Below are 23,985 nucleotides of genomic sequence, written 5' to 3' on the forward strand. Positions count from 1 at the left end.
TATTGTATTCTACTGTACTCTATTCTACTCTATTGTAGTCCATTCTATTGTATTCTATGCTACTGTACTCTATTCTATTCTACTGTACTGTATTCTATTCTATTCTACTCTATTCTACTGTAGTCCATTCTATTCTATGCTACTGTACTCTATTCTATTCTATTGTACTCTATTCTGATCTTTTCTACTATACTCTATTCTATTCTACTGTAGTCTATTCTATTCTTTTGTATTCTATTCTACTTTATTCTATTCTATTGTATTGTATTCTATTCTACTGTAGTCTATTATATTATATAGTATTCTACTGTACTCTATTCTATTCTATTGTAGTCCATTCTATTCTATGCTACTGTACTCTATTCTATTCTATTGTACTCTATTCTATTCTAATCTATTCTATTGTATTCTATTCTATTCTACTGTATTCTATTCTATTGTACTCTATTCTGTTCTGTTCTACTGTACTCTATTCTACTGTACTCTATTCTGTTCTTCTGTACTCTATTCTATCCTATTCTATTCTATTCTATTCTATTCTATTCTATTCTATTCTGCGTCTTGGTTAAGCACTATGGAAGCTAACTGGTGATGATAAAAGTTTTAAAAGTGTTTTGAGGGTGACATTAACATTTATGCTGAGGCTGCAGGTTGAACTTTACATAATAAGATGGGGCAAATGGATTAATTTCTTTAAATACAATTACTGTATGGTTTGTGACAGTCTTGTGAAATCCTATATAAACTGCTGCTCTAAAAATTCAATTAATTAGGTAACTTGATTGCTATTTCGTAACTATAACCTAAATTATCGTTCCTATTAGATTGTGACTACTCTCCGTTGCAGATTGTTGTTTATGTTCTGTATGACAAAATGATATATAACTAATAAAAACTAAGTGTCAAATTCAGTAGTCTCATGTCAAGATTCAAGGAACTTTGTCATACCAGCACACCTTTGCACATTAGATGGGATGAAATTTGGTACCCGAGGCCCCAGATTTAGCCCAATAAAATCTATATATGTATATAAACAGTATATACATAAAAAAGATCTTTGTATAATAATCATAATAATAAAAGGACCTATGTATAAAAACACTTATGCGTGTGCACTATATAGCATGGGTATTCACTGAAGGAGCAAACTTAGATCCTTCAGAAAAGATGAGATCGATGACATCCATGACAGCTACATTAAAAAACAATTATTTTTCAGCCGTTATCCATTAGTGGTGAGCCTTGACATCAGAACCAGTGAATAATGTCATTACATACAAAAACAGACTTCATTGATCCCGTGAGAATGCACAGACATGGGGGGGTTAATGTCTAAATCACCACAGGTCTCATGTTGTACCAGACCTGTGTAAATAGGGCTATTTTAATATATAATAACATTAACTATTAATTAGGAGTTAATACAAGGAATTTAATGTAGAGTTGACCACTAGTGTGCAAATTCTCAAAGTCTGTTTGCATATGTCACCAGCCTTGGATCACAGTGGATTACAACCTTGCTCTTAACATAAATAATGGCAGACTGCTTCCGTGAACCGACCTTGATATATTGACACAGCGCCCTGGAGACTGGTAGGACTGTTTTGGTTGGCATCCAAAAAGCTGAGGTAACTAATAGATAATACATGGAGCTCTGACACAGGGAAATACCAACTCCCAAAGTGTCAACACACTGAGGTTTCACAAATGAATCAACATCTAGACAGTAGGACAGGCACGTGGGATTATGGGAGTCACTCAGGTTGCAGTAAAACCCCTTAAATCACCCTCCTGATAGTCCTTCAGACTTCCTCTTCACATCTGTGGGGCCTATTCAACCCTCTGAGACCTTGATTGACACATGGGAGGCAGTTTGTGAGAAGGTGTGTGTGTGTGTTGACTCACACGGAGGTCTGGGATGAATTATCATCGCCATAGAAACTATCAGTGGGAGGGTTCCGGAGTCAAATGGCTTGACCGTGCAGCTGTTGAGGACCTCAATGCCTTCAATGCATTCATGCTGACCCACATGGCTTTGAGGAGCTCTGCATGAGGGAACACCCGTTTCCACTCTGGCACAATGAACTTTACCAAATACCAGACTTCTACCTGCAGCTGAGTCATGTTTTTATCTTTTGTTTTGTGTCTTGGAGTCAAATTAGAGAACTGCTTCTGCTTTATACTGTAGAATAAGGATTTCAGAACATGATACGAAGCTTTTTATGAATTATCATTACATCGATTTCCAAATGATTTTTTCTCTAAATCTAACCTTTCTTAAATGATTCATCACCATTTATTACAAGATTATCCTCTGCATTTGGAATTATTCAGTGTAAATCAGGTATTTTCCTGTATTTGATTCACTGATCATGTAGCTGTTCATAAAAGTTCAGAGTAAATTCAAAGGTCATTACATCAAAACAGAGAAAAATGAAGCTTCATAGCATTAGTCTACATCTGGTTTGAATTTTTAGCCTCTCTGTTCCTGCTTTTAGGGGCCAGTTTCATAGAAGCACGCAATTGAAGATATTTTCATACTGTAATTTTACTTTTTTGCTCTAAAACACAGAGAAAATTTCAGAGTTGTCATCATTAATGAGTTGCTATGCTATTATTTTACTTTTACAGTCTGTTTAAGGTCAAACTGGGCTGAATGTGGCCTCTTGAACTAAAATGAGTTTGACATCTATACATTAGAGGATCTACATACAGGGGCTGAGACCAGAAGGAGTCCTTGTATTACACTATAACATACCTCATCACTGTCTTCAATGTCAAGCCATGGTTTCTTAAATGATTTATCACCATTTATTAACAGATTATCCTCTGCATTTTGAATTATTCAGTATAAATCAGCAATTTTCCTGTATTTGATTCATTGATCATGTAGATGTTCATAAAAATTCAGAGTAAATTCAAAGGTCATTACATCAAAACTGAGAGAAATTAAGAAAAAGTGACTTTTACAGCAAAATACATCATTACCTGGACAAATAAACAAGCGTCTATTACCGCTATCATTTGGCAAACTATATGAGTTTTATTAGTGAATCAACGCTGCAGAAGATGACGGTGTTTCCATGTTTACTACAGAGCCTCTGAACGTTCAAATGGGTCAGATCTGATGACCATGAAAAGATGACAAGCTGCATTTTACCTGAATTATTTACATGTATTTACATGGATTTGTGGTTCAGCAGTTACTAAACATTTTAGATCAGCTGATGCTTTTGGTCTGGTGGTAGTTTTGGTCTTTACGAGTTAAATCTGTGAGAACTCATGGTGACAAGAAGTGAAACCTAATATATTGTTGCATTACAGTTTAGTCTTGCAACAGAGCTTCTTTCTACCATTTTAGACTCAAACCATTTCTGGGAAAGAACAAAAGTTTATCCTCCTCTAGTCTCTTTGACTGTCTAAGTAAAGAATCCTTCCTTGGTAGTTACTTCCCTCATAAACCAGACGAACCAATAATGAAATAGAAATGAAGAAAATGTCTCACCTACAAATCAGTCAGTGATGCATGGACACATGATAGTAGTATTCAGGAGAAAACTAATAAATACATAATAACAGTGAAGCAGCATCTGTTTTGTTGCAGCATAGAACATACTCAACTTTATCCAAATGTAGATATTTATCAATCAAATGAAAAACATTTCCGTGTTTATGAGAAAATGACTGAACTTTATTCTTATTGCATTGTATGATACTGAAGATTGAAAAACTATGCTCTTAAAAATTTCAGTTAATCTTTAATTGTATTACTCTGTAACTATTATTTTATGTAAATGATGCTTCCCGTCTTTCTTTTCTCAATGTGACTTCATTTTCCTCTGGATGCCCCAATTATTTGTTACAATGCACATTAAATTGCTTTTGTATAAATTGCATATTTTGTGCCTTTGCGGATCGACTGTGATGTGTGAGTTGTAATACACATGTGTAAATGAAACGCTTAGGTATAATATTGTTAAAATTGCATGTATTTTTCTGAAGAAAGTTCAGGTTGTTCATGGATGTTCAGGTTATTCACATTTTTCTGAAAGGATAGTTTCCAAATGTAAATATTTTCATACTGTAATTTAACTTTTTTTTTTTTTTTGCACGAAAACATGAGTTGTCATTATTTATGAGTTGTTATGCTATTATTTTACCGTTACAAGTGGTTTGAGGTCAGATTGGGCTGAATGTGGCCCCTTGAACTAAAAGGAGTTTGACATCTTTGCATTAGAGCACAAAGGTTCCAATACGCCCTGCAAGATGAATTTGCAAAGTGCAAGTTAGGGCAAACTCAAAAATAATATCATAATAACCTATAAATAATGACAACACCAATTTTTCTCTTTGATTTAGTGCAAAAAACATTAAATTATGAAAATGTTTACATTAACAAACTATCCTTTAACAATACAATGTGAGTAACATGAACAAATATGAACAACCTGAAATGTCTAAAGAAAATTAAGTGCCATTTTAACAATATTCTGCCTGTTACTAAATGTTTTGTGCCTTTGTAGATCTGATCTGTAATGCATATGTATAAAAAATGATAAGTCGAGGCATAATATTGATAAAATTGCACTTATATTTCTGAACAAATTTCTTTTTTTTTTTTTTTCCAGGTTTTTCACATACTTTAGGTTTGGATAGTTTGTAAATGTAAATACTGGCTTAACTGAAAATTATTTTTTGCATTAAAACAATTTGAAGTTGTCATTATTTATTGGCTATCATGCTATTATTTTACTGCTCCGGCCCACTTCAGATTAAATTGGGCTGAATGTGGCCCCAGGAAGAAAATGAGTTTGACACCCCTGCATTAGAGGATTCAAATACAGAGGCTGAGACCAGAAGGAGTCCTTGTATTACACTATTACATACTTCATCACTGTCTTCAATGTCAAGCCATGGTCATTCTCATGGTCATTCACCTTCCTCTTTTCATTTCATCACTATTCCATCAACCCTTTTTTATTATTCCTTTAAGGTCTTGTGTCGAGGCTGTGGTTTGGACACTAGCAGGTCAGCAATTTTACGTGAACCTCTCCTCCACCCCCTCCTCCCCCAACCTCACTTCCTCTTTTCTCACCAGATTTTTGAAGAGCGCTGTGACCTCTCTGGTGAATACTGCCAGGTTGAGGAAACCCGTGGAGACCTCATTGTTGTCCTGGGTCAGGTGGCTATTCCCCAAGTTCTCCAACACTTCGATATACTGCTCCTTGTTTTCCGCATGGGCTGAAAAAACAACAGACAGCACACAGTGATTTAGCAGAGACCCCGGTTGTAAAGAGTGACTCCGAGTTAAGTTGCTAGTGCAGAAAATTAGAAAAGGCACATTGACTTTGCCTTTCTATGCAGAACTATTTTAACTAGACAAGCATGTGGGATAAATTAGTTCTGGTTTTCTGCTGATCCTGGTCAGACTCTACTGTGTCTTGTTTAAAAGTTCACTTTCTCATGGCTCATAATTTTCTCAGTCTTTTTGAGTTTGCATGAAAAAAAAAGGAAAGACACAGTCTGAATGGCACCAATTTGGATTACACTGGCTGTTGAAACAAAAAGCTTTCACCAGGAAATAATTGCTAGAATTTAAGCAAATCAACAATCTAATTATAAACTTTATGAACAGTGGGAATGTGTGAATAAACTGCATCCACTTCTGTTATAGAAACTGCTGACTTGAGGGAAATTCCAGCAGGTTTTACACACCTGCTGACGGCAGACTAAACAGTTACAAGCAGAAATAACAAGGGAAAAGGTAAACTCAGGTCACCTATTTTGCTCAATTTTCCTTTAAAAACAACAGAATATCTTGTGTGGAAAAAAAAACTTGTGAATTTATGGAAAGAGTGTTCACATTGCAGGCTGGAAAAGGTGAAATGAGGGAAGAAATTTAGCATTTTTGGCTGTGTGTTCATGAAAAAACAAGGTATTATAAAAGACAACAAACACACAGCTATCAGAAAACGAATAGCTGAGCCTCGGAGGAGCTCAGAGGATGATTATGCAGCTGACATTTAACTACCAACTCTTTCCCTTTTCTGCCAGGACACACACTGACTTTGCAGGCCACGGCATCTTGGCAAAGAATTGGCACTTAGCAGTTTATGGGAAGAGAATGAAAGCAGGGAATATCACAGCATGTGCGTGTGTGTGTGTGTTGTTGCATGTGCGACATGGCAACGTGGAGAAGGGGGAGTGTGTGTACAACTGTTTCTGGGTGGTGATGAGTCAGGCTGTTGGTCCACAGCGAACATGGAGGCTGATTAAGGGGTTCAACAACATAATGAAGCCCTCATATTACTGGAACTAACCCATATGAATCTACTTAGATAAACAGGAATCGAGAAGGAGAAGGGAAAAACAAACAAAAAAAAACTCCTGGTGGTCATTGAGCACCTCGTTGCAAACACTTTGCTGCTGCTGACCATATCTGGTTGCCTAATTCAGGGCAGCTGGGTCTGTGACTCATTTTGACTCAAAACTATGAGCCTCGAAATGGGAAGCAGGCTTGTAAGCGAGCCTTGAAAAACAACTTGGGGATATGTTATGCAGCGAGTTCCACTGAATCTCCCGCACATTTTTGAGGTGAACACTCATCTCGTTCGCCGACAGATCCGAGGCATGACACGGTGACGTAGACCGACATGACGCATTCAGAAGTGCAAAAACATGCAGTCGCTGACCCCTGGGCTGGGGTCACTGCCAAATGAGCACCTCGTGGTTGGCAAACCCACACATGCCATTTACCTTAGCAAAGACACACACCACAAACCCATACACACTATATAAATGTAAACACAATCTATACAGAGTCATCCCATCTTCCCACACAGGCTAGCCCTATAACAAGGGGCCTCTCTCATAAACACCCCTGCCCACATGAGCCTGTTGAGGTCATCTGAACCAGGCTTGTACAATGAATTATGTTCATGCTCCCCTGTGCACTGAACAGCTCATCCTGCAATAATAGCTTTGACCTTTATTTAAAAACTGGCTGCTGAGCTTACATACACAGGGTTGGACTTTCTTCTCCATGTATAATATTAACATTCACACATGCTGTGCAGATGGCCCTATTGTCAGATCTAGGTTTCAAAACTATCATATATCGTATAATAACTTTCTACTGGATACACACAATGAAATTTTACCTACACAAAATATCCCAGATTTTACCGTTATTCAAAAAAAGATTCCAACTAAACTGTTTACATGGCTGATAAAATCAATATTACACCAGTATTCCTGTTTATGAGTAGTCGTGCATGTAAATAAAGTGTACCATGTTGTTTTTTCACCAGTTCATTTGCCTGAGCTTCATTCCTTGTGTCAATGTCTTGAAAAGGTCAGCACTGCAATATTTGTACACATCAAAAAACCTGTTGCTGCATGGTTTTTATGTTTTTTTGGCTTTTCTCTTGTCCATGCACCCCCACCCCCATCTTGTTAACTGTTTGGTTTGTGTACAATGCACACAGCTGATTGTAAAAAATGTTCAAAGACCGCTCCTGGGAGAGGAATAATATCAGCATTTTCATCAAAAAATACTTCATTCAGAAAAACACCTACTTCAGAAGAGTCAAATGCAATACATATCAAGAGGTTCCAGGCACAACAAACCCCGCCCCTTGCATGTATTGATCCAGCTGATGTCATCATGTCTATGCATGTGCTGATGTCAGCATATCAATTGCCTCTATATGTGCCAAGTTTGAAGTAAATAGAAACAAATTGATGTTTGTATAGACATTTGAAATTTCACCCATTATAAGTAAATGGGAGAAAAAAAAGATTTATCAAATTCATAAAAAAATTTAACTTTGACCTACTTTTCCCAAAATGTAACCACATCTATTCTGGGTCACTGGCAATCTATAAACCCCATTTGGTATGAATTCAACCAATAATTTTGCTGCTACAGACATGTGAAATTTTTCCCATTATAAGTAAATGGGCAAAAAAAAGATTTTAAAAATTCATGAAAAATTGTAACTTTGACCTACAGTTCCAAAACTGTAATCAGATCTATTCTGGGTCACTGGCAATCTATAAACTCAGTTTAGCATGAATTCAACTGACAGTTTTGCTACTAGAGTGTTAACAAACAAACAAAGAAATTTATTCCCCCCCCCCCCCCCCCCCCTTCGAGGGGCAGGGTAATAAAACCGTTTATGTAACCATTTGCAATATTGTCATATTTGATGTAACAGGGGTATGGGTTGCAAAGTAGCTTATTGTTGAGGATCACATATACCATCTGTGCAGTCAAATACAATTTGAAACATAACAATCCAACCATGATGCACGTAATCAAGCTACTGACATCAGCTCTAATCTTCAATGAGATTAGTTTAATGAACTAGCAGCTACCAATCTTGCATATTAACGTATTAATTTCCATAGAAACTGATGAATGTACAAATGAAGGATGAGCCATATGGTGAGATGACACTTTAATTTACAATTAATTGACACTTACTGAGTCCAGAGGTGTGAATAGCTTTAATCATCTTCTTCATCCTCTGCAAAGTTGTGAGGTCCATCTCCAGGGACTGTAATAAAACAGACAAAAATAAGTATGTGAAATCACTTAATCAAAACACACAGGCTTTAATCTGTCATGATGATGAACTGCAACAAGATAAGTTGTATATTTAAGTGTTGGTGGGAGTTGTTTATGTGTATTCTCTATATTATGGCAATTTGGCCTAAACACTGGTCTCTGCTGATGTGTACACTTGGATATGATGTTTCAGGTGCAGCTTCATTACACAAACCAATAACAGACATGAGCAAAATGGGAGGTGACTACTTTATAAGCCCTGTACATACAGATACACACAAACCAGAGTTTGTAAAACTGTCAGTTTTTGTGATATAAATGTATGAACAAGATGCACAAATGTAGAGAAAAATATCTGTTTTGCAAAAATATATATAGGTGTGGACAGGGGATTATACTCTCCAAGAATATCATATTGTCAGTTATGTTGAGACATGATACATTTACTGCTTTTCCTACGATGTATTAATGTTTAAAGCCCCTTTTACACAGCACTTCTGTTCCAGGAATCTTTCACCTTTATTCCAGAATGACGTCTGTATAAACAAAATGGTGGATCATTTGCTCCCACCTGTCATGGCTCTGTAACGGCTCTGAAGGTAGTAACAGAGCCGTGATAAACGTGGAATCGTGATTCCAGAACGCTATGTAAAAGGAACAAGGTGTGACATTTTGATGACGTATTGCGTGTGCGACCCCACGCCGGGGGGATTTAAAAATGAGTGTGGGCCATGTACAGTAATCAAACATATGAACGTGACCAGGAAGATGTCAAACTGGGGAGACGCCAAGATCCACAAGCTGTTGTCACTTCGGGCGGAGGACTCTAACCATGCAAACTTTGTTCGTCCTCCATTGTTGTTTTGAGAGCAAACACCGCTATGCTCTGGGTATTTCCGAGGTGCAAGTTATACGTCACACTATACGCGGCGCTGCGTCACCACGTCTGCTGTGTGAAAGTCCAGCCTGTCTCACCTCTGTTACTCCTTTGTCTTGGCTGTGGAAATCAGTTAAAGGTGTAAAAAAGGTGGGATCACCATCTCACCTTTTTTCCAGGGTCTCTGTGTAAAAGTAGCTAAAGATAATCCAAGGTCCACAGTTGATGCAAAATGTTTTTATATATATACAGGGTGGGGAAGCAAAATTTACAATATTTTGAGGCAGGGACTGAAAGACAGTATATGACCAATTAGTTTATTGAAAGTCATGAGAATTTATTTGCAACAAGAAAATTTACATAATAGAAAATGTTTTTATTCTATGTGTCCTCCTTCTTTCTCAATAACTGCCTTCACACACTTCCTGAAACTTGCGCAAGTGTTCCTCAAATATTGGGGTGACAACTTCTCCCATTCTTCTTTAATAGTATCTTCCAGACTTTCTCGTAATAGTTTTGCTCATAGTCATTCTCTTCTTTCCATTATAAACAGTCTTTATGGACACTCCAACTATTTTTGAAATCTCCTTTGGTGTGACGAGTGCATTCAGCAAATCACACACTCTATGACGTTTGCTTTCCTGATTACTCATATGGGCAAAAGTTTCTGAAAAGGTATGGATAATAGTGTTAGGTATGATTATGACATCAATATATGTTTGGTTTCAAAACAACTGCTGAGAAAAAACAACTAAATGTTCATTGTAAATTTTGCTTCCCCACCCTGTACATATATATTTATATTATATTACATTCAATACATAAGCCTATATTTTTTTTATCTCACTGGAGAAAAAAACCTTGATATAAACAGTTCTGAAAAATCTGTGACGGTTGAGTTTTTATTTATTTATTTATAGATAATCATATTAGCCAGTTCTTTTTTTATTCTTGCGTTTACAAACATATAGGACTAATTGGCATCGCCCACGTGTGATTTGTATGTGATTTCCATTTCTGTAAGTGCACAGTGGAATTTTCTCACGGTGTGTGACTAAGGTGAAGCTGTGAGTCAGCACATGCCTGTCAGACGATCATCTGTCTAACAGTGTTGTGTACAACCCTTAATGATGTCACTGCTTTTATTCTACCTGTCTGACTGACTGTCACTTTTCAGGTTGAAGTAACTTTTCCTTCATTGAGACCAGAATGACGCTAGCATTAGGGAAAAAAAAAAAAAGAGAGTATGACACAGACAGGAGGCAGACAGTGAATTAATTTCATTATATTCACATAATTAAACTATTCCAAACCAACAAGGTCTGAAACATCCTGTTTATTCTCTTCACACAGGCCACTTGTTTCCAACTAGACATGCAGTACTCCACCTACTGCCACCAGAAATAGCTTTAATGAGGCAGTATAATGTAGACTTAACAGAGACTCTGTCTTGTTAGATGGTGTTGTTTACCCGACCCTGTCCTTCCTGGGCAAGTCCACTCCCTTAAGTGTTAGTTCACTAATTAAAAGGCGTCGTTGTGTAATGTGACTCTGCAGACAATGAATGGGGAAAGTGATTTAGTTGAGTAGACAGTAGACAGGAGTTGCTGACTGCTCCTGTTGTTGCTATAGTTTCCTTTTCTAAGTTGGTTGGCAGAGGATAAACAGTGGAAACAAGCTGGTGCAAGTCAATGAAACAGGTTGCGTTTGTTGGATTTTATAAAATAAATGGGCACACAAACAGAAAAACAGGCAATGTATCAGTCAGGACTGACAGATCATCTAACAAAAACACACATTATCCCTTTTGGAAAGAGTTTCACCTGCACATGTGGTGAGTGTTTGTTTTTAAGTGTCTTATTTTGCCTGTAGAAGAGGTTGTGTGCACCTGCTCGACGGGCGCTGAAATAAAAGGCATGATGACACACTTTGCTGTAGGGAAATCTGAGGGTTCACCAACAAATGCACAGCATGTAATTTCTACCACCTGCAATTAACACGATAACAAAAGTAGTTTGGGATTATTGGAGTGGGAGATGAAAACGTATCTGATGCGACTCAGGCAGAAATCATGTTTTGACCAAGGTAATGTATTAATGTCATTCACAGTATGCAAAGTTTGTGCTTTTTTTTTGTCTTTTTTATAATAAATGAGAGCACAGACCTCCAAGGCAGATCAGTACCTCCCCCCGCCAATCACCACCAAAATTTAATCATTTGTTCTTTGTGCCATATCAACATTTCCTGAAAATTTCATCAAAATCCTTCCATAACTTTTTGAGTTATCTTGATAACAGACAAACAAACAAACCCCAATGAAAACAAGGTAATGAAACATCAAATAATGTTAGGAATCATAATGTTAAATGCTAACTTAAAGGTTAAATAAGTAAGCTTTACATGTGCTTATGTAAAGTCCATGGTGGAGCAGTTTGTTGACATTCGCTGACTCTAATGGTAGCTAGTCTTGCACTATTGTCTTGCCACTATCCACTTCTCTGACGTCATGGTGCTGTACAAGTCATTTCCAGGTGCAAAGAGTCAACACCAGCAGAGCCTTTTTGAATTAAGTGTTATATGCTCCTGGTCCGTTAACGGTTGTGTGTGTTGACATCAGTTCTTACTTTTTTCCCTCTGAACTGGACAGCACAAACAAAGGGCTGACAAACAAACCACTAAGTGTGAAGACTTAAAACACCTCATCAAAGCCTTGTTCTGTATCAGGGGAATCCATAAAGAGACAGTTTGACAGATGCAAAGGAAAATAACATTAGCTAAAGCACTGACTTCAAACTTTTTTTCCACATTAAAAGAACTTTACTCATAAACTTCATCCATTTCTGCTGCTTTTTATCATTACATTGAAGGTGTTTTGTGGACTCAGCAGATTGAATACAGAGAAATTAACACAACTTAGCTTATATTTGCATTCACTAACTTCAACAAGCAACTAACTCTCAGCACAAAACTCCAACAAATACATTACACAAGCGAAAAAATATTCTATATTGAACCTTTAAATAAGTGAATTACTAACATGAGGTCAACGTAAACATTAGTTTGGTAGCTAGGGTTAGGGTTAGCCCTAGTTGTACATCATGTTAAGCAAGCTTTATATTGAAATATATCAATAAAATAACTTTGTCCTGGATTTATGTTTGAAAATAGTGTACACACGATAAAAAAAATTGCAGTCAAGCTGAAATTCTGTTGAATTACATTTACTAATTATTGTTCGCTGGATGTTTCTCTGCAAAAGGATATGATGTCAACTAAATAAAATCATTACGCTAATTAAAATGATAGATTTCTGTGACTTTCTGTGAGTAGTGATATAAATATACAAGTCAACAGAATATATATCCAAGATCAAGTTGTTTTTAAATATTGTACTGGGGAAAAAAAAAAAAAATTATATATTGTACCTTTAATGTTTTATATAAATAAAGCTGGGAATGAGACAGGAAAGTGACTTTATTGCTTATAGGGATTCCCTGTCATTTTCACTTAACTACTGTCTGTAATCAGGACCTATAAGTAACAATCAGAGGTGTATATGTGTGTGTGTGTGGGTGGGGGTGGGGGGGGTAAATGGTGTGTCTGTCTGCCTGTTTACTGCCATAAACCACACACACATGCCCACACATTACCCAAGCCATTAATAAAGCTTACCCCTGTTTCACAGACTAAACATGATAATATGACGGACACATATTTACATCTGTGTGTGCGTCTGTCTGTCTGTGCACATGTGTAGGATTCCAACATGTCCCTCCCCAGAGAAGCTATTCCAGCTATGTTTTTTCCAGCGTGTCACAGCCATAAATACGAACATTAGCTCAAGATAAAAACTTCAGACAAAAAGTGTTCCCTTTGTAAACTGTGGACTCTGCATGTGTCCTAATGAACACATTCACCTCTCATCGGCTTCATAAAAGACACCATGAGCAAAGTATCAATTGCTTTCCCTTATTTGATAATGTAAAATATCAGCACAATGGGGTTATAGACTCTGCAACCATCGCATTAAAAACTACATAACTGTTTCCACATGTATGCCTCGTATTGTTATAACTCTCCACAGCTTTCAGTTTGTAACAGCAAACTGGTGTGAACTCCTGCTGAAAACGGATACCCATCCTGCACCGCTGCATAACAGTAAATCTAACGTTTGTCACTAGGAAGACAGACAAGGAAGGATCGACTTGTGTGCACACTTGGATTATTTGTTTTATACCAGAGTTCATGGCAGCCGCCCTGTTTCTTCCTCTTGCCCTGGAGAGCTTTGGAGAACAGATTTCAAACAAACACAAACGTGCACACAGAGACCCTCAAACTGGCACCGAGCCAAAGAACCAAATCAAACAGATGAACAAATGTGCACACATACTCCAACATAATCCCACTTTTCTCAAAAGATTTTCACAGGTTTCTTTCTGGCACAGCAGAGGCATAATGTGTGCATGTCAGACTCCTGAGAGACAGAAAATAAGACAGTACCTCATGTAACCTTTAGTTTTTTTGCTGATCTTGGCCAAGCTGCACATGATCTGCTGATATCAAGCCTTTCAAGAAGACGACACAAATGCAGTACTCCCAAGTTCCAGGCACAGATTGGCAAGTATTATAGACATATTTTCTGTTTCAGACACATTAAGCTCTGAAACTCTTCAATCCAATATTGGTATTCCTTGATTTTATCAGATATTTTAGAACTTCATATTTTTGCACTTTTCTTTGTGAGTTGCTGTCTTGTATCTTTTTAATCTGTTAAGCACTTTGAGAGGTTTTCCCTGTGATAAGTGCTATATAAATACATTGTACTTACTTATATACTTTGACAGCAGCAAGGCCACACAAAAAAACAGGATACAACATGCATGACTGTTTTGCATATGCAGTATTAGCTGACTTTCTACAAATGCATTCATAATACATTGTAAAAGCACATAAAATCGGTCTATCATACCAAACTGCATAAGCACAGTCAGTCTAGACATAGTAAACCAGTGTTTTTCAACCTTGGGGTCGGGACCCCATGTGGGGTCGCCGAAATTTCTAGTAATTTATTAAAAAAACAACAACTTACTAATAAAAATTATATGGTGAATTGAGAGAGACATGACAAACTGTGAAGCTGAAACTGAAGCACTGTGGTACTGTTTATCTTTCAAATGTTCATTGTGGTCAGTTTCAGATGCTGCAGTTCTTTCATAATTCATAGTTTGAGTTCTTGTTTGTTCAGTATTAATCGTCAGCCTCGTAAATACAAGCTGGACTTACTGTACATATCCTCACCAAGGAAAATCCAATTCTCACTTTGTGCAGTAATCTACACCTGGCTTTTCTGCCTCCGTCCATAATAATATACATTATATAGACTAAATGTCGTCTAAAATTAACATTTATTTGCAACATAGAAAAGCAAACTATTACATGATCAGAAACAAATTAATATCAGCTAATAAATGTCTCCGTTCTGGGGTCACCTGAAATTTGTGATGTTAAAATGGGGTCACAAGCCAAAAAAGGTTGGGATCCACTGGAGTAGACACAGTAAACCAAGTACAACAGTCAGTAAAGAGCAAATAAGTGGCTGTTTTAAGTTGAAATGTTCCTTTATCATTGTTGGTAAATGTTATTGATACCATCTGGATCATGCTCTGACTGTGATTTTGTTTGCAAATAATTATGAAACTGTATATTTCTGGATATTGCAGCTGATCAGAAAATGAATGAGTGCTTGGAATGTAAATAGTTTTCCTCATATTCAGGGGCAAAGTCTCAGTGTTTATGGTTTACGTTTCAGCCATTTTTTTAACCTGGAAATGAAGCTGAAATGTTGAAGGAAACAGAGAGATTTCATATGCATTGCGCCAACTTTCCAATAAACCGTGTTATATTTATCTCTAAAGTAAATAGTGCTATTCAATAGGTGGGTTTAGTGGAACATGAACAGGTAAACAGACAAAGGTGCGTGTCTGCGCGCGCCCACAGCTCGCGCTCTGTCTCACCTCCTCCACTGTGGTGACCGTGTTCCGACAGTCGCTCATTTTGGACTGAAAACTTGACGTCCCCGGCGAAGATAAATCCTCGTTTGTCAGGACCACAAAGTCTGAAATGCTTATCCGCTCAGGCATTGTGTGAAAACCAAAGGTAAATCACTGAGGATCAAAGTCAGCCAAAGTTTTCACGCGCGCATGTAAATCCCATTTGAGGAAAGTTTATGAACAAACGCGTTCACTCATCCATCGTGTGGAAACAGAAAACTGCTCAAAGAGGACTCTGTTCCGCAGGGTGCTTCCTTAAACCAGCCTCTTCTAGGTGGAAACTCAGTCTGTGAAATGAAAACTGCTCTGCTCCGAGTCCGAGTGTGTGTATGTGCGCGTGGAGGTGCGCCGGCGCGTTAATGTGCGCCAAGTTAGGGAGGGAACTAACTCCATCATCACGTGGGAATGTTTGTGCTTTCTGGCATACTACAGAGAGCGAAAGAAAAGAGATTGTGTGTCTTTGGGCTTTCTTCCTCACTTTTTCTCATTTCTATTCACACTCCAGAGAGGCTTCGGTGTGGTCTCCATGGATATGCAGAAGGACTCATTCACACCGAGCTGAAGGAGAGGAATGTCAATGCATGGGAAGAAGATGGGAGTGAGGGACATCTCTGCAGGGAGGCAGGAGCACAACTGAAGATTCAGAGAGTTTTCATTGAGTTTAATCAAGTAATTACGCAATCTAGTTGAAATAAGGTATCAAGTAACTATTTTTTTGCATATAAAAATGACACACTGTTGCTTGCAGTGCTGGAACATAAGAAGGGACTTTTACTTGTACCTACTTTACTTGAATATTTCCATTTAATACTAATACTCAAATACACCTCAAATGCACAATATTCTTTTCATTTCCCCCCCAAATAAGAAATTCTATCATTTAAAAAAAAAAAAAAAAATGATGTTGGGGTGTTTTTAATGCCCGAGTGTAGTTCTTAAACTTTGTCTTACAGCCATGACAATAAAGTCTATCCATCCATCTATCTGTCCATCTATCTATCCATCCATCCAGGTTCATACTGTCTACTAGAACTTATACACGTCCTTTTCTTGTCAGACAAATGGAAAAGGAGTTAATTCTTTTAAGGATCTTTAAGAAAAGGAAATATCTATCTATCTATCTATCTATGTTAAATGACATGTGAAACATTTCCTTTACAAACTCATTAAAGAAGTGAACTGTATTTAGATATCTATTAGTGCTGCACAATATAATGAAAAACTATCATTATCACGATAACAGTGTGCCGTATTCATATCGCAAAGATGTGCAATTCTTTTTTTTTTTTTTTCATTAACTTTCTGTTTTACACACCATGGGGTACCAGAGTGGTTTTCTCTATCACTCTAACATACACATTTTTCTGGCAAAAAAAATTGAAATAATGCTACTGCTGCTGGTTGAATTCAAGTTTACATGTTATTAATCTTAAAAAGATGTGAATATTTTCAGAGCACAACTTTGGACAAGGCCTGAACACTTATATTTAAAGATTTTATTCCTATATGCAGTATTTGCCGAACCAGGCAAGCAATGGAATAGTGTTTTGTTGAAGCTCTTACATGGCATTACTATGGTACTTTTATTATTATGAAATACATCCATGTTATTTACACATTGTTATATGTGAATAAAATGACAAAATATTTGACTCTGTTTGTGTCTGAAGGTCTATGGTATCAGCATCACCAGGTTCTTAGACAGAATTGTGTAACTGATTGTGGTAGTAGTACAGTATTTTGTCTTAAATTATAAATAATTGAGTCAGCATACAAACAATTGGCTCATTTTAACATTGTTAAGGAACATTTTTCTTAGTAGATGAAATTGGTATTTCTTTAGGTGAACGAGAAGTATCGCAATGGTGTACACCCATATCGCAAGTTTTGCCAATATCGTACAGCCCTACTATCTATCTATCTATCTATCTATCTATCTATCTATCTATCTATCTATCTATCTATCTATCTATCTATCTATCTATCTATCTATCTATCTATCTATGCTTCTGTATGGGCTGAAAATAATGCAGTTTGTTATATAATTTTATAAACTTCACATTTATGCTTCTTCTTTAAGTGATAGGTGACTGCAAACCAGGAAAATGCAAAACTACATTAAATTAGTCCTCTTTCTTGATTAAAGGTCCTCTGATCTGGAATACTTTGTCATCCAAAGTGTTAACATTAACTAATTTAATATTTTTCCGACAATCACGCAAAACTAAAGCTTAAACAAAGACAAATGTGTGAACACTGAGTCATATCCAGTACTGATTTATGCAAAAGTTAAACTGTTGATAGTCTCTTGGCTGTTGTATCAGTTAAACTTGTTTTTTGTTTTTTTTTTTAAACTTGCACTGTTGTTTGTTTTCTGATCTGTTTAGTCTTTGCTGATTTTAATAATTATGTTTGTTTTAGTTGTGTTTCTTAAGAGCCAGGTAAAAGGTCTACAAATTGCCTACTATTATACTTGTATGTATTATCCATGTCATATAAATTAAAAATATTTTTTAAATTTCTGGCCATTCTTTAGCTAAATTAACTCTTGGATGTGATAGAAAATACGCTGCCACAAAGCTGAAAACAAGCCTAGTTTTCTGAGCTCATGAATAGTTGAATTTGTAGCCAAGCCAGATGTGTTTTTATGGCACATTTAACATTAGTTGACATGACTGCTTTTCACCACAGACAATTCAAGCCATGCACAACCTAGGCTTCAGATATAATCAGTAAATAATGTAAAAACAAGATTAAAAACCAGTGACTAATGTAGAGACAAATAAAACAACCTTCATGTGAGCCTTGAGCTTCAAGTGACACACTAGATGGAGCAGATCTGATGTTATGGTGCAGTTTGTTCCTCAACTGAGAAAACATGGACTGAGAAACAACCAGAAGTGACGCTAAAACGACATGAGGGACCTTGATGGGAATTAAAAGGTCAGACACGAGGGAGCCGATGTGTAAACCTTAGAGATATGTAGTATCGGACAGGACGCAATGCTCCAAACATATGATAGCCTTATAGAATAGAATAAAAACTGTTGTAGATTAAACAACCAACAGCTTAAAGTACCTCACATTAGCTCAGCCTTCAAATCTACAGCAGTCTACACACGCAGCAGTAATATGAGTCCAAATATATCAAATGTAGAAGTAAAATATGCTCATATTTTAACCCTTTATATGGGGCAAGTGACTATTTTTGGTTATTTCCACTAATTTTTTATACTTACAGGTAAGGAACCAAATATGGTAACTTCACTGACCTGGATTTTCCACATAACATTAAAAAATGTTCAAATGTTCAATTCATAAAAGTAATAAAGTCTTGTTATGTACTCCAATAACACATTAAGGTTGAAATGTTGAATTTCAGATTATTTCTATGAGTTACCTATAAAGGGTTAAGTGCATTTTGTTGATAATACCTACACATTTTCATTTAAAGGCACAATATATAACAACTGTGAATAGATTTACATATATTAATAGATTCTTCATTGCCAGTGTATGAACAGATTTTTATCACATGGCAACAAATAAGAAACTTCCTTATCCTTCTCAGTTCCCTACATTCATGATAACAGATTCAATATTTTTCACATGCTCATGATATGAACGGTAAAATGCAAGAACTGTCCACGAGGCCATGCAATAGAAATTAAACAAACATACAAAAAAAATTAGTCTTAACTTAGTCTAAATACTCTAAATATAAATATTAAACTAACTCACTATATTACAGTAACCAAACACAAAAACAAACTCTGGACTGATTTGTATGTAAATGAAATGGGCTGAATTTTCTGCAGAAATCCAAAAGGTAATGTTTCTGCTGAATCCAAAATGCCTGGATGCCTCTGCAGCTCTTCTACAGCAGCAGCAGTATGCAACGCTAGCTAGAGTTAACTTTGTGTTAAGCTAACATCAACAAACAACTGACTCTTAGCATAACAGAGTTTATGTAAGCACACAAACATATGTAAATCTCCTTTCAGTAAGACTTTGCACACATAACCTTTACTTGTAGAGCATTTTCACTGTGTTCTGTTAGTGCTTTTATTTATGCAAATATCAAAATAAAATCAAAATAGCTATGAATAGGAGGTGTCAATAAGCCTTTTTTTTGCACTAAACACTGATATATTAATTGCTTTTCCATTGCCAGTGTGTGAACAGATTTTTTATCACGTAACAAATAAGGAACTTCCTTAACCTTCTCAGTTGCCTATGTTCATGATAACAGATTCAAGATTTTTCATATGCTCATGATATGAACAGCAAAATGCGAGAACTGTCCATGAGGTCGTGCAATAGCAATTAAACAAACCAACAAAAAACATACCCTAAAGGAGGAAATACATATAAATGTAAAAGTAACTCACTATATTATAGTAACCAAACACAAAAACAAACTGGAGATTAATTTCTATGTGAAGGAAATTGGCCGGATTTTCTGCAGAAATCCAAAAATCTTCTACTAGAAGCAAGTGTTAGCTTTGTGTTAAGCTAATATCAACAAACAACCGGGTCTTAGCACAACACTGAGGTGATGTAAACACACAAACATATGTAAATCTCCTTTCAGTAAGACTTTGAATACATAACCTTTACTAGTAGAGCATTTTCACTGTGTGCTGTTAGTGCTTTTACTTATGCAAATATCAAAATAAAATCAAAATAGCTATAAACGGGAGGTGTCAAGAAGCCTCTTTTTGCACAAAACACCGACGCACCCTCACATTTAGAAGATCTCATCGAGGCTTTGATAATTGCCTGCTCTGAAAGGCAAGAAGATACTTTTATATATGTGCTGCCTTTTAATCAGGCGTTTAGGACGTGTAACGCCTCATTAGGTATTTGCAACCTGATCCTCTTGGCTGAGCCTCTAAAGCTGCTGCTTCTCCCTCTTCCCCTTCTCATCTCAGACAAAGACAATGGTGAGCCTGGATTTTTGAAGTCTCTTCCCAATGAAATCACCTCTGAAAAAGGAGAGCAAATGCATAGGAGAGGTGGGAAAAGCTGCAACAGCTGTGTATAGAACATCAGTCCTGCATGCCTGGCATTGTTCAGGCTGTCAGCTCAAAGAAAAGAGGTGTATCACTCAACCTTGCCTCAGGGAGAAAAGCGATAGATAGAATACACTATCAAATGCAGATGGGTGGTTTTAGGAAGCCATATCAAATACAATGACTCCCTTTGGTTTTACCACAAAACCACATATTTGCCTACATTAGCTTTTTAAAAAGGAAACAGTGAATTAGTCCCATCTCTATCTGCAGCTTGAGGTTATCTTGACCATACTTCACTCCACAGAAATAGACTTGCTTTGTTGTATAAGTGTGTTATCTGTAAGTCTCTGTAAGCACTTATAACCAGTCTGTGAATAGTGCAGAATGGGCGCCTGTGCACACTCATAGTAGCTCTATGTTTATATTCACAAGGATAGACAAACTCCTTTTTGTGCTGCTGCTGTCTTCACTTAGACGCACCAAACACAGCATTTGATACCATTGTTGCGTTGTACTTGGGCGCAGATGCACATGTAAACACACAACGCCTTTAAAGTAGAGGCTTAAGGGAGTGGTTATCAAACACGTTCCACTGAAAACAAAGTGAAACTGCAAGTGTTGTGTTTTTCCATACACACGAAGGCACTAAATGCACACATAGGTCAAAGGAAAATCTCTCTTTAACCTATTAATCATTAAGGAATCACTCCTCATATAAGGAAGTGAGGGCACGCGACAAACTCTAAACAATGCCTCGGCTAAACAAAAAGCTTTGCTGACCCAGTTTACAGGGCCTCATTCATTCACTCATTGTTTCTGTGGAATGCCTGTGTGTTCATCAGAGGACACTATAGGGGAAAAGAGGAAAGGGATGGACATAAACGGCTAGCATAAAAACATTTATCTGATTATTATTGTTCTCTGTATCCAACATATGTGTTTGTGTGCTTGCTCATTTCTCATGCAGTCATTTTTGCATGCATACATAGCAGGGCTGATGTAATGCTGCGTCCCAACAATACCCTTCTTCAGTTTCTTTGCAGAGCCTCTATAAGAAGCAGAGCCTTTGTGCGTCTGCCAGCCTTCCAGCCTTCCTGGGCCCTTTTGTAAAACTGAGCAAACCGGTCTGTTCAAGCGATGCAGTTTATGGTGGAAAACACCAACGTGATGACAGAAAGGAGGGAGATAGGCAGCAAAGCAGAACTCAACAGAGGGGGATAGTATTGGAAGGTGGATAATGCATTCAGATCTGTAGTAACAGTAGTAAATGTATTAAAAGTGCGTAAAGAAATGCTAAATGAAAGTATGTAAATATTATCAATGAAATAAACATGATGCACGAAAAGTAAAAGTAGCCATTGTGCAGTAAAATGGTCCTTTTCACTGTCTTTATATTAGATAGGATGTGTTTGGGTCCATTTTACTGCTGATTTAATACACATGTTACATGTTACTGCTGTCTTTAAAGGGTTAATATGTGAAATTTGCACATGCGCTAATGGGATGTTTGGGTTGACTTTTGACCTCCAGTTGCTTAAGTCCATCCAGAGGTGGAATTACATTCCAAGCAAACAACCATGGGAAGAATATTATAGAATATAGATATAAAGAAATATGAGGGACTTGTTCTTTACTCAAGTATTCAGCATGTGTACAACTCTAAATAGTATATATAGTGTATATTCTTGATTTGTGTTTATCTTGATTTGGCACTTCTTCTGCTCTTGTGTGTTTTTGTACTTTTGCTGCTGTAAAACTGGAATTTCCCCTTGTGGTACTAATAAAGACATATCTTATCTTATCTTATTTATTAGCATTATATTGTACTTTATACATATACAGTATTTTTCCTTTGGTTGATTAATACTAATACAAAATTATATAAATTAGAATGTATAATTACTATATACAGGAATTGAAAGTTTGAGATGAAGTTTGTGTGGGTCAATAAACTTCCTTTCTGAGCTAATTACCTTAGCTACACATTCTTGATATTACATCTATGTATGCTGTTTTCTCTGTAAAGGAGTTGAATTCCTCTTCTGCTCCTCTACAGCAGCAACAGTGTGCAACACTAGCTACTGTTAGCTTGCAAAGAGGATTTGGCTAATGTCTCAAGCATTAGGGTTAGACTGAATAAAACATTATATACACCAAAGTCAAAATTAGCACAAAGTATTGATGAGCCAAGTTACTGATTGCATCAAATCAAAGTAATAACATTAGTAAGTCAAACAGTGCATCTTTACATTACAGTTACTGCTGCATTTATGGTCTTCACATAAAACCCTGACAGAGATAGAGAGTAAAGATACAGTCATGGGTAAGATAAGATGAAGACTGAGCTCTAATGTGCAGTAACTACAGCTGTTAGATGAATATAGTGGAGCACAGTTCAATATTTGCCTCATAAAATGGAAATAGAAAGCACAAAAGCATTGGATTTGTGGTTATATTACACGACTGATAGAGCGAGTAAGACAAGCAAAGACCAAGACGGACTGAATAAGAACTGTCAGTCTGCTGCTTTCCCTCCTTTTCTCCTCCCTTTTCCCTCCTTTGCATCACGTACCTATTCTTTGTAATTTCCTCTATCAGCATACTTTCCATCTGTCACTATTTGTAGAATCTCTGCTCACTGCTCATATCATATATATATACAGTATACACAACAGGAGTTTCTTCCTCATTTGTGTCAAACACGCCGTGTCTTGTTTTGGAGCACGGTGAATTCAGTCTTTTAGCAGCAGTGAAATTAAGTCTACGAGGAAACCAAAACCAAATGCAATTTCCCCCTTTTATTTCTCTCTGACGCACACAGGCAGTCAGTAGTGAGAGGTCGCAGCGACATCTTCCAGTAAAGATTTTGGCTGCCAGATTTTCTCGCCGCTTCCCAGCAGCCCAGAAGACTAGCACACTCCCCCCTCTTACCAAAAAACATCTCCCCTACTCTCCGCTCTGCTTGTTGACTCAGCTCCACGAGTCCTGCTATCAATTTACTACCCCTGTCAAAGCAGGAGGCCCAGGCTTTCCGTAAAATACCCCTTTTCTGGTCGACACGGATCACTGAAAATGGGAGGACTGAAGGGAGAAAGAGGGAACCAGCCAGCTTAATTCACCATTTAATGTATGACTTCAGTCTTCTGGCGATACCAGCATATGAAGTGCCTTGAAACAGGGCAGGGCTTATGTCAAAAACTGCCCCAACAACCTGCGCAACTGCACCAAAAATAATACTGGCAACCACATCTGCTGCAATAAGAGCTTTGACATTTAGTGACAGCTACTGTTTTGGAAAAATACATCATCCTTGACTCATTGACTTTACAGTATTAGTATCACTGCATCATCATTCAGGTCTTCTGTGGTTTGGTCTAAACTAGCAACCTGTCCATAAGCCCTGCCCACTACCTCTTGTACTTGTTTTTGAGTCAGTATGTCAACAAGTGGTCAGATGAGTCATGATAT

At 37.1% G+C, this 23,985-nt stretch overlaps 1 protein-coding gene across 1 annotated transcript in view; it reads right to left on the reverse strand.

Annotated features, from left to right (window-relative positions):
- asap3 (ArfGAP with SH3 domain, ankyrin repeat and PH domain 3) overlaps window positions 1-15,814 on the reverse strand; it is a 55,287-nt gene extending 39,473 nt beyond the window's left edge. The window contains exons 1-3 of the mRNA XM_030127073.1: window positions 15,464-15,814; window positions 8,489-8,561; window positions 5,096-5,241 (exon numbers count right to left, since the gene is read on the reverse strand). Coding sequence (XP_029982933.1) covers window positions 5,096-5,241; window positions 8,489-8,561; window positions 15,464-15,589 — 345 coding nt within the window. The 5' untranslated portion in view covers window positions 15,590-15,814. The remainder of the gene's footprint in view (window positions 1-5,095; window positions 5,242-8,488; window positions 8,562-15,463) is intronic.
- Window positions 15,815-23,985: the final 8,171 nt, after the last annotated feature.

The sequence above is a fragment of the Sphaeramia orbicularis genome, chromosome 22 (genome assembly GCF_902148855.1).
Source record: "Sphaeramia orbicularis chromosome 22, fSphaOr1.1, whole genome shotgun sequence".
Taxonomy (NCBI): Eukaryota; Metazoa; Chordata; class Actinopteri; order Kurtiformes; family Apogonidae; genus Sphaeramia; species Sphaeramia orbicularis.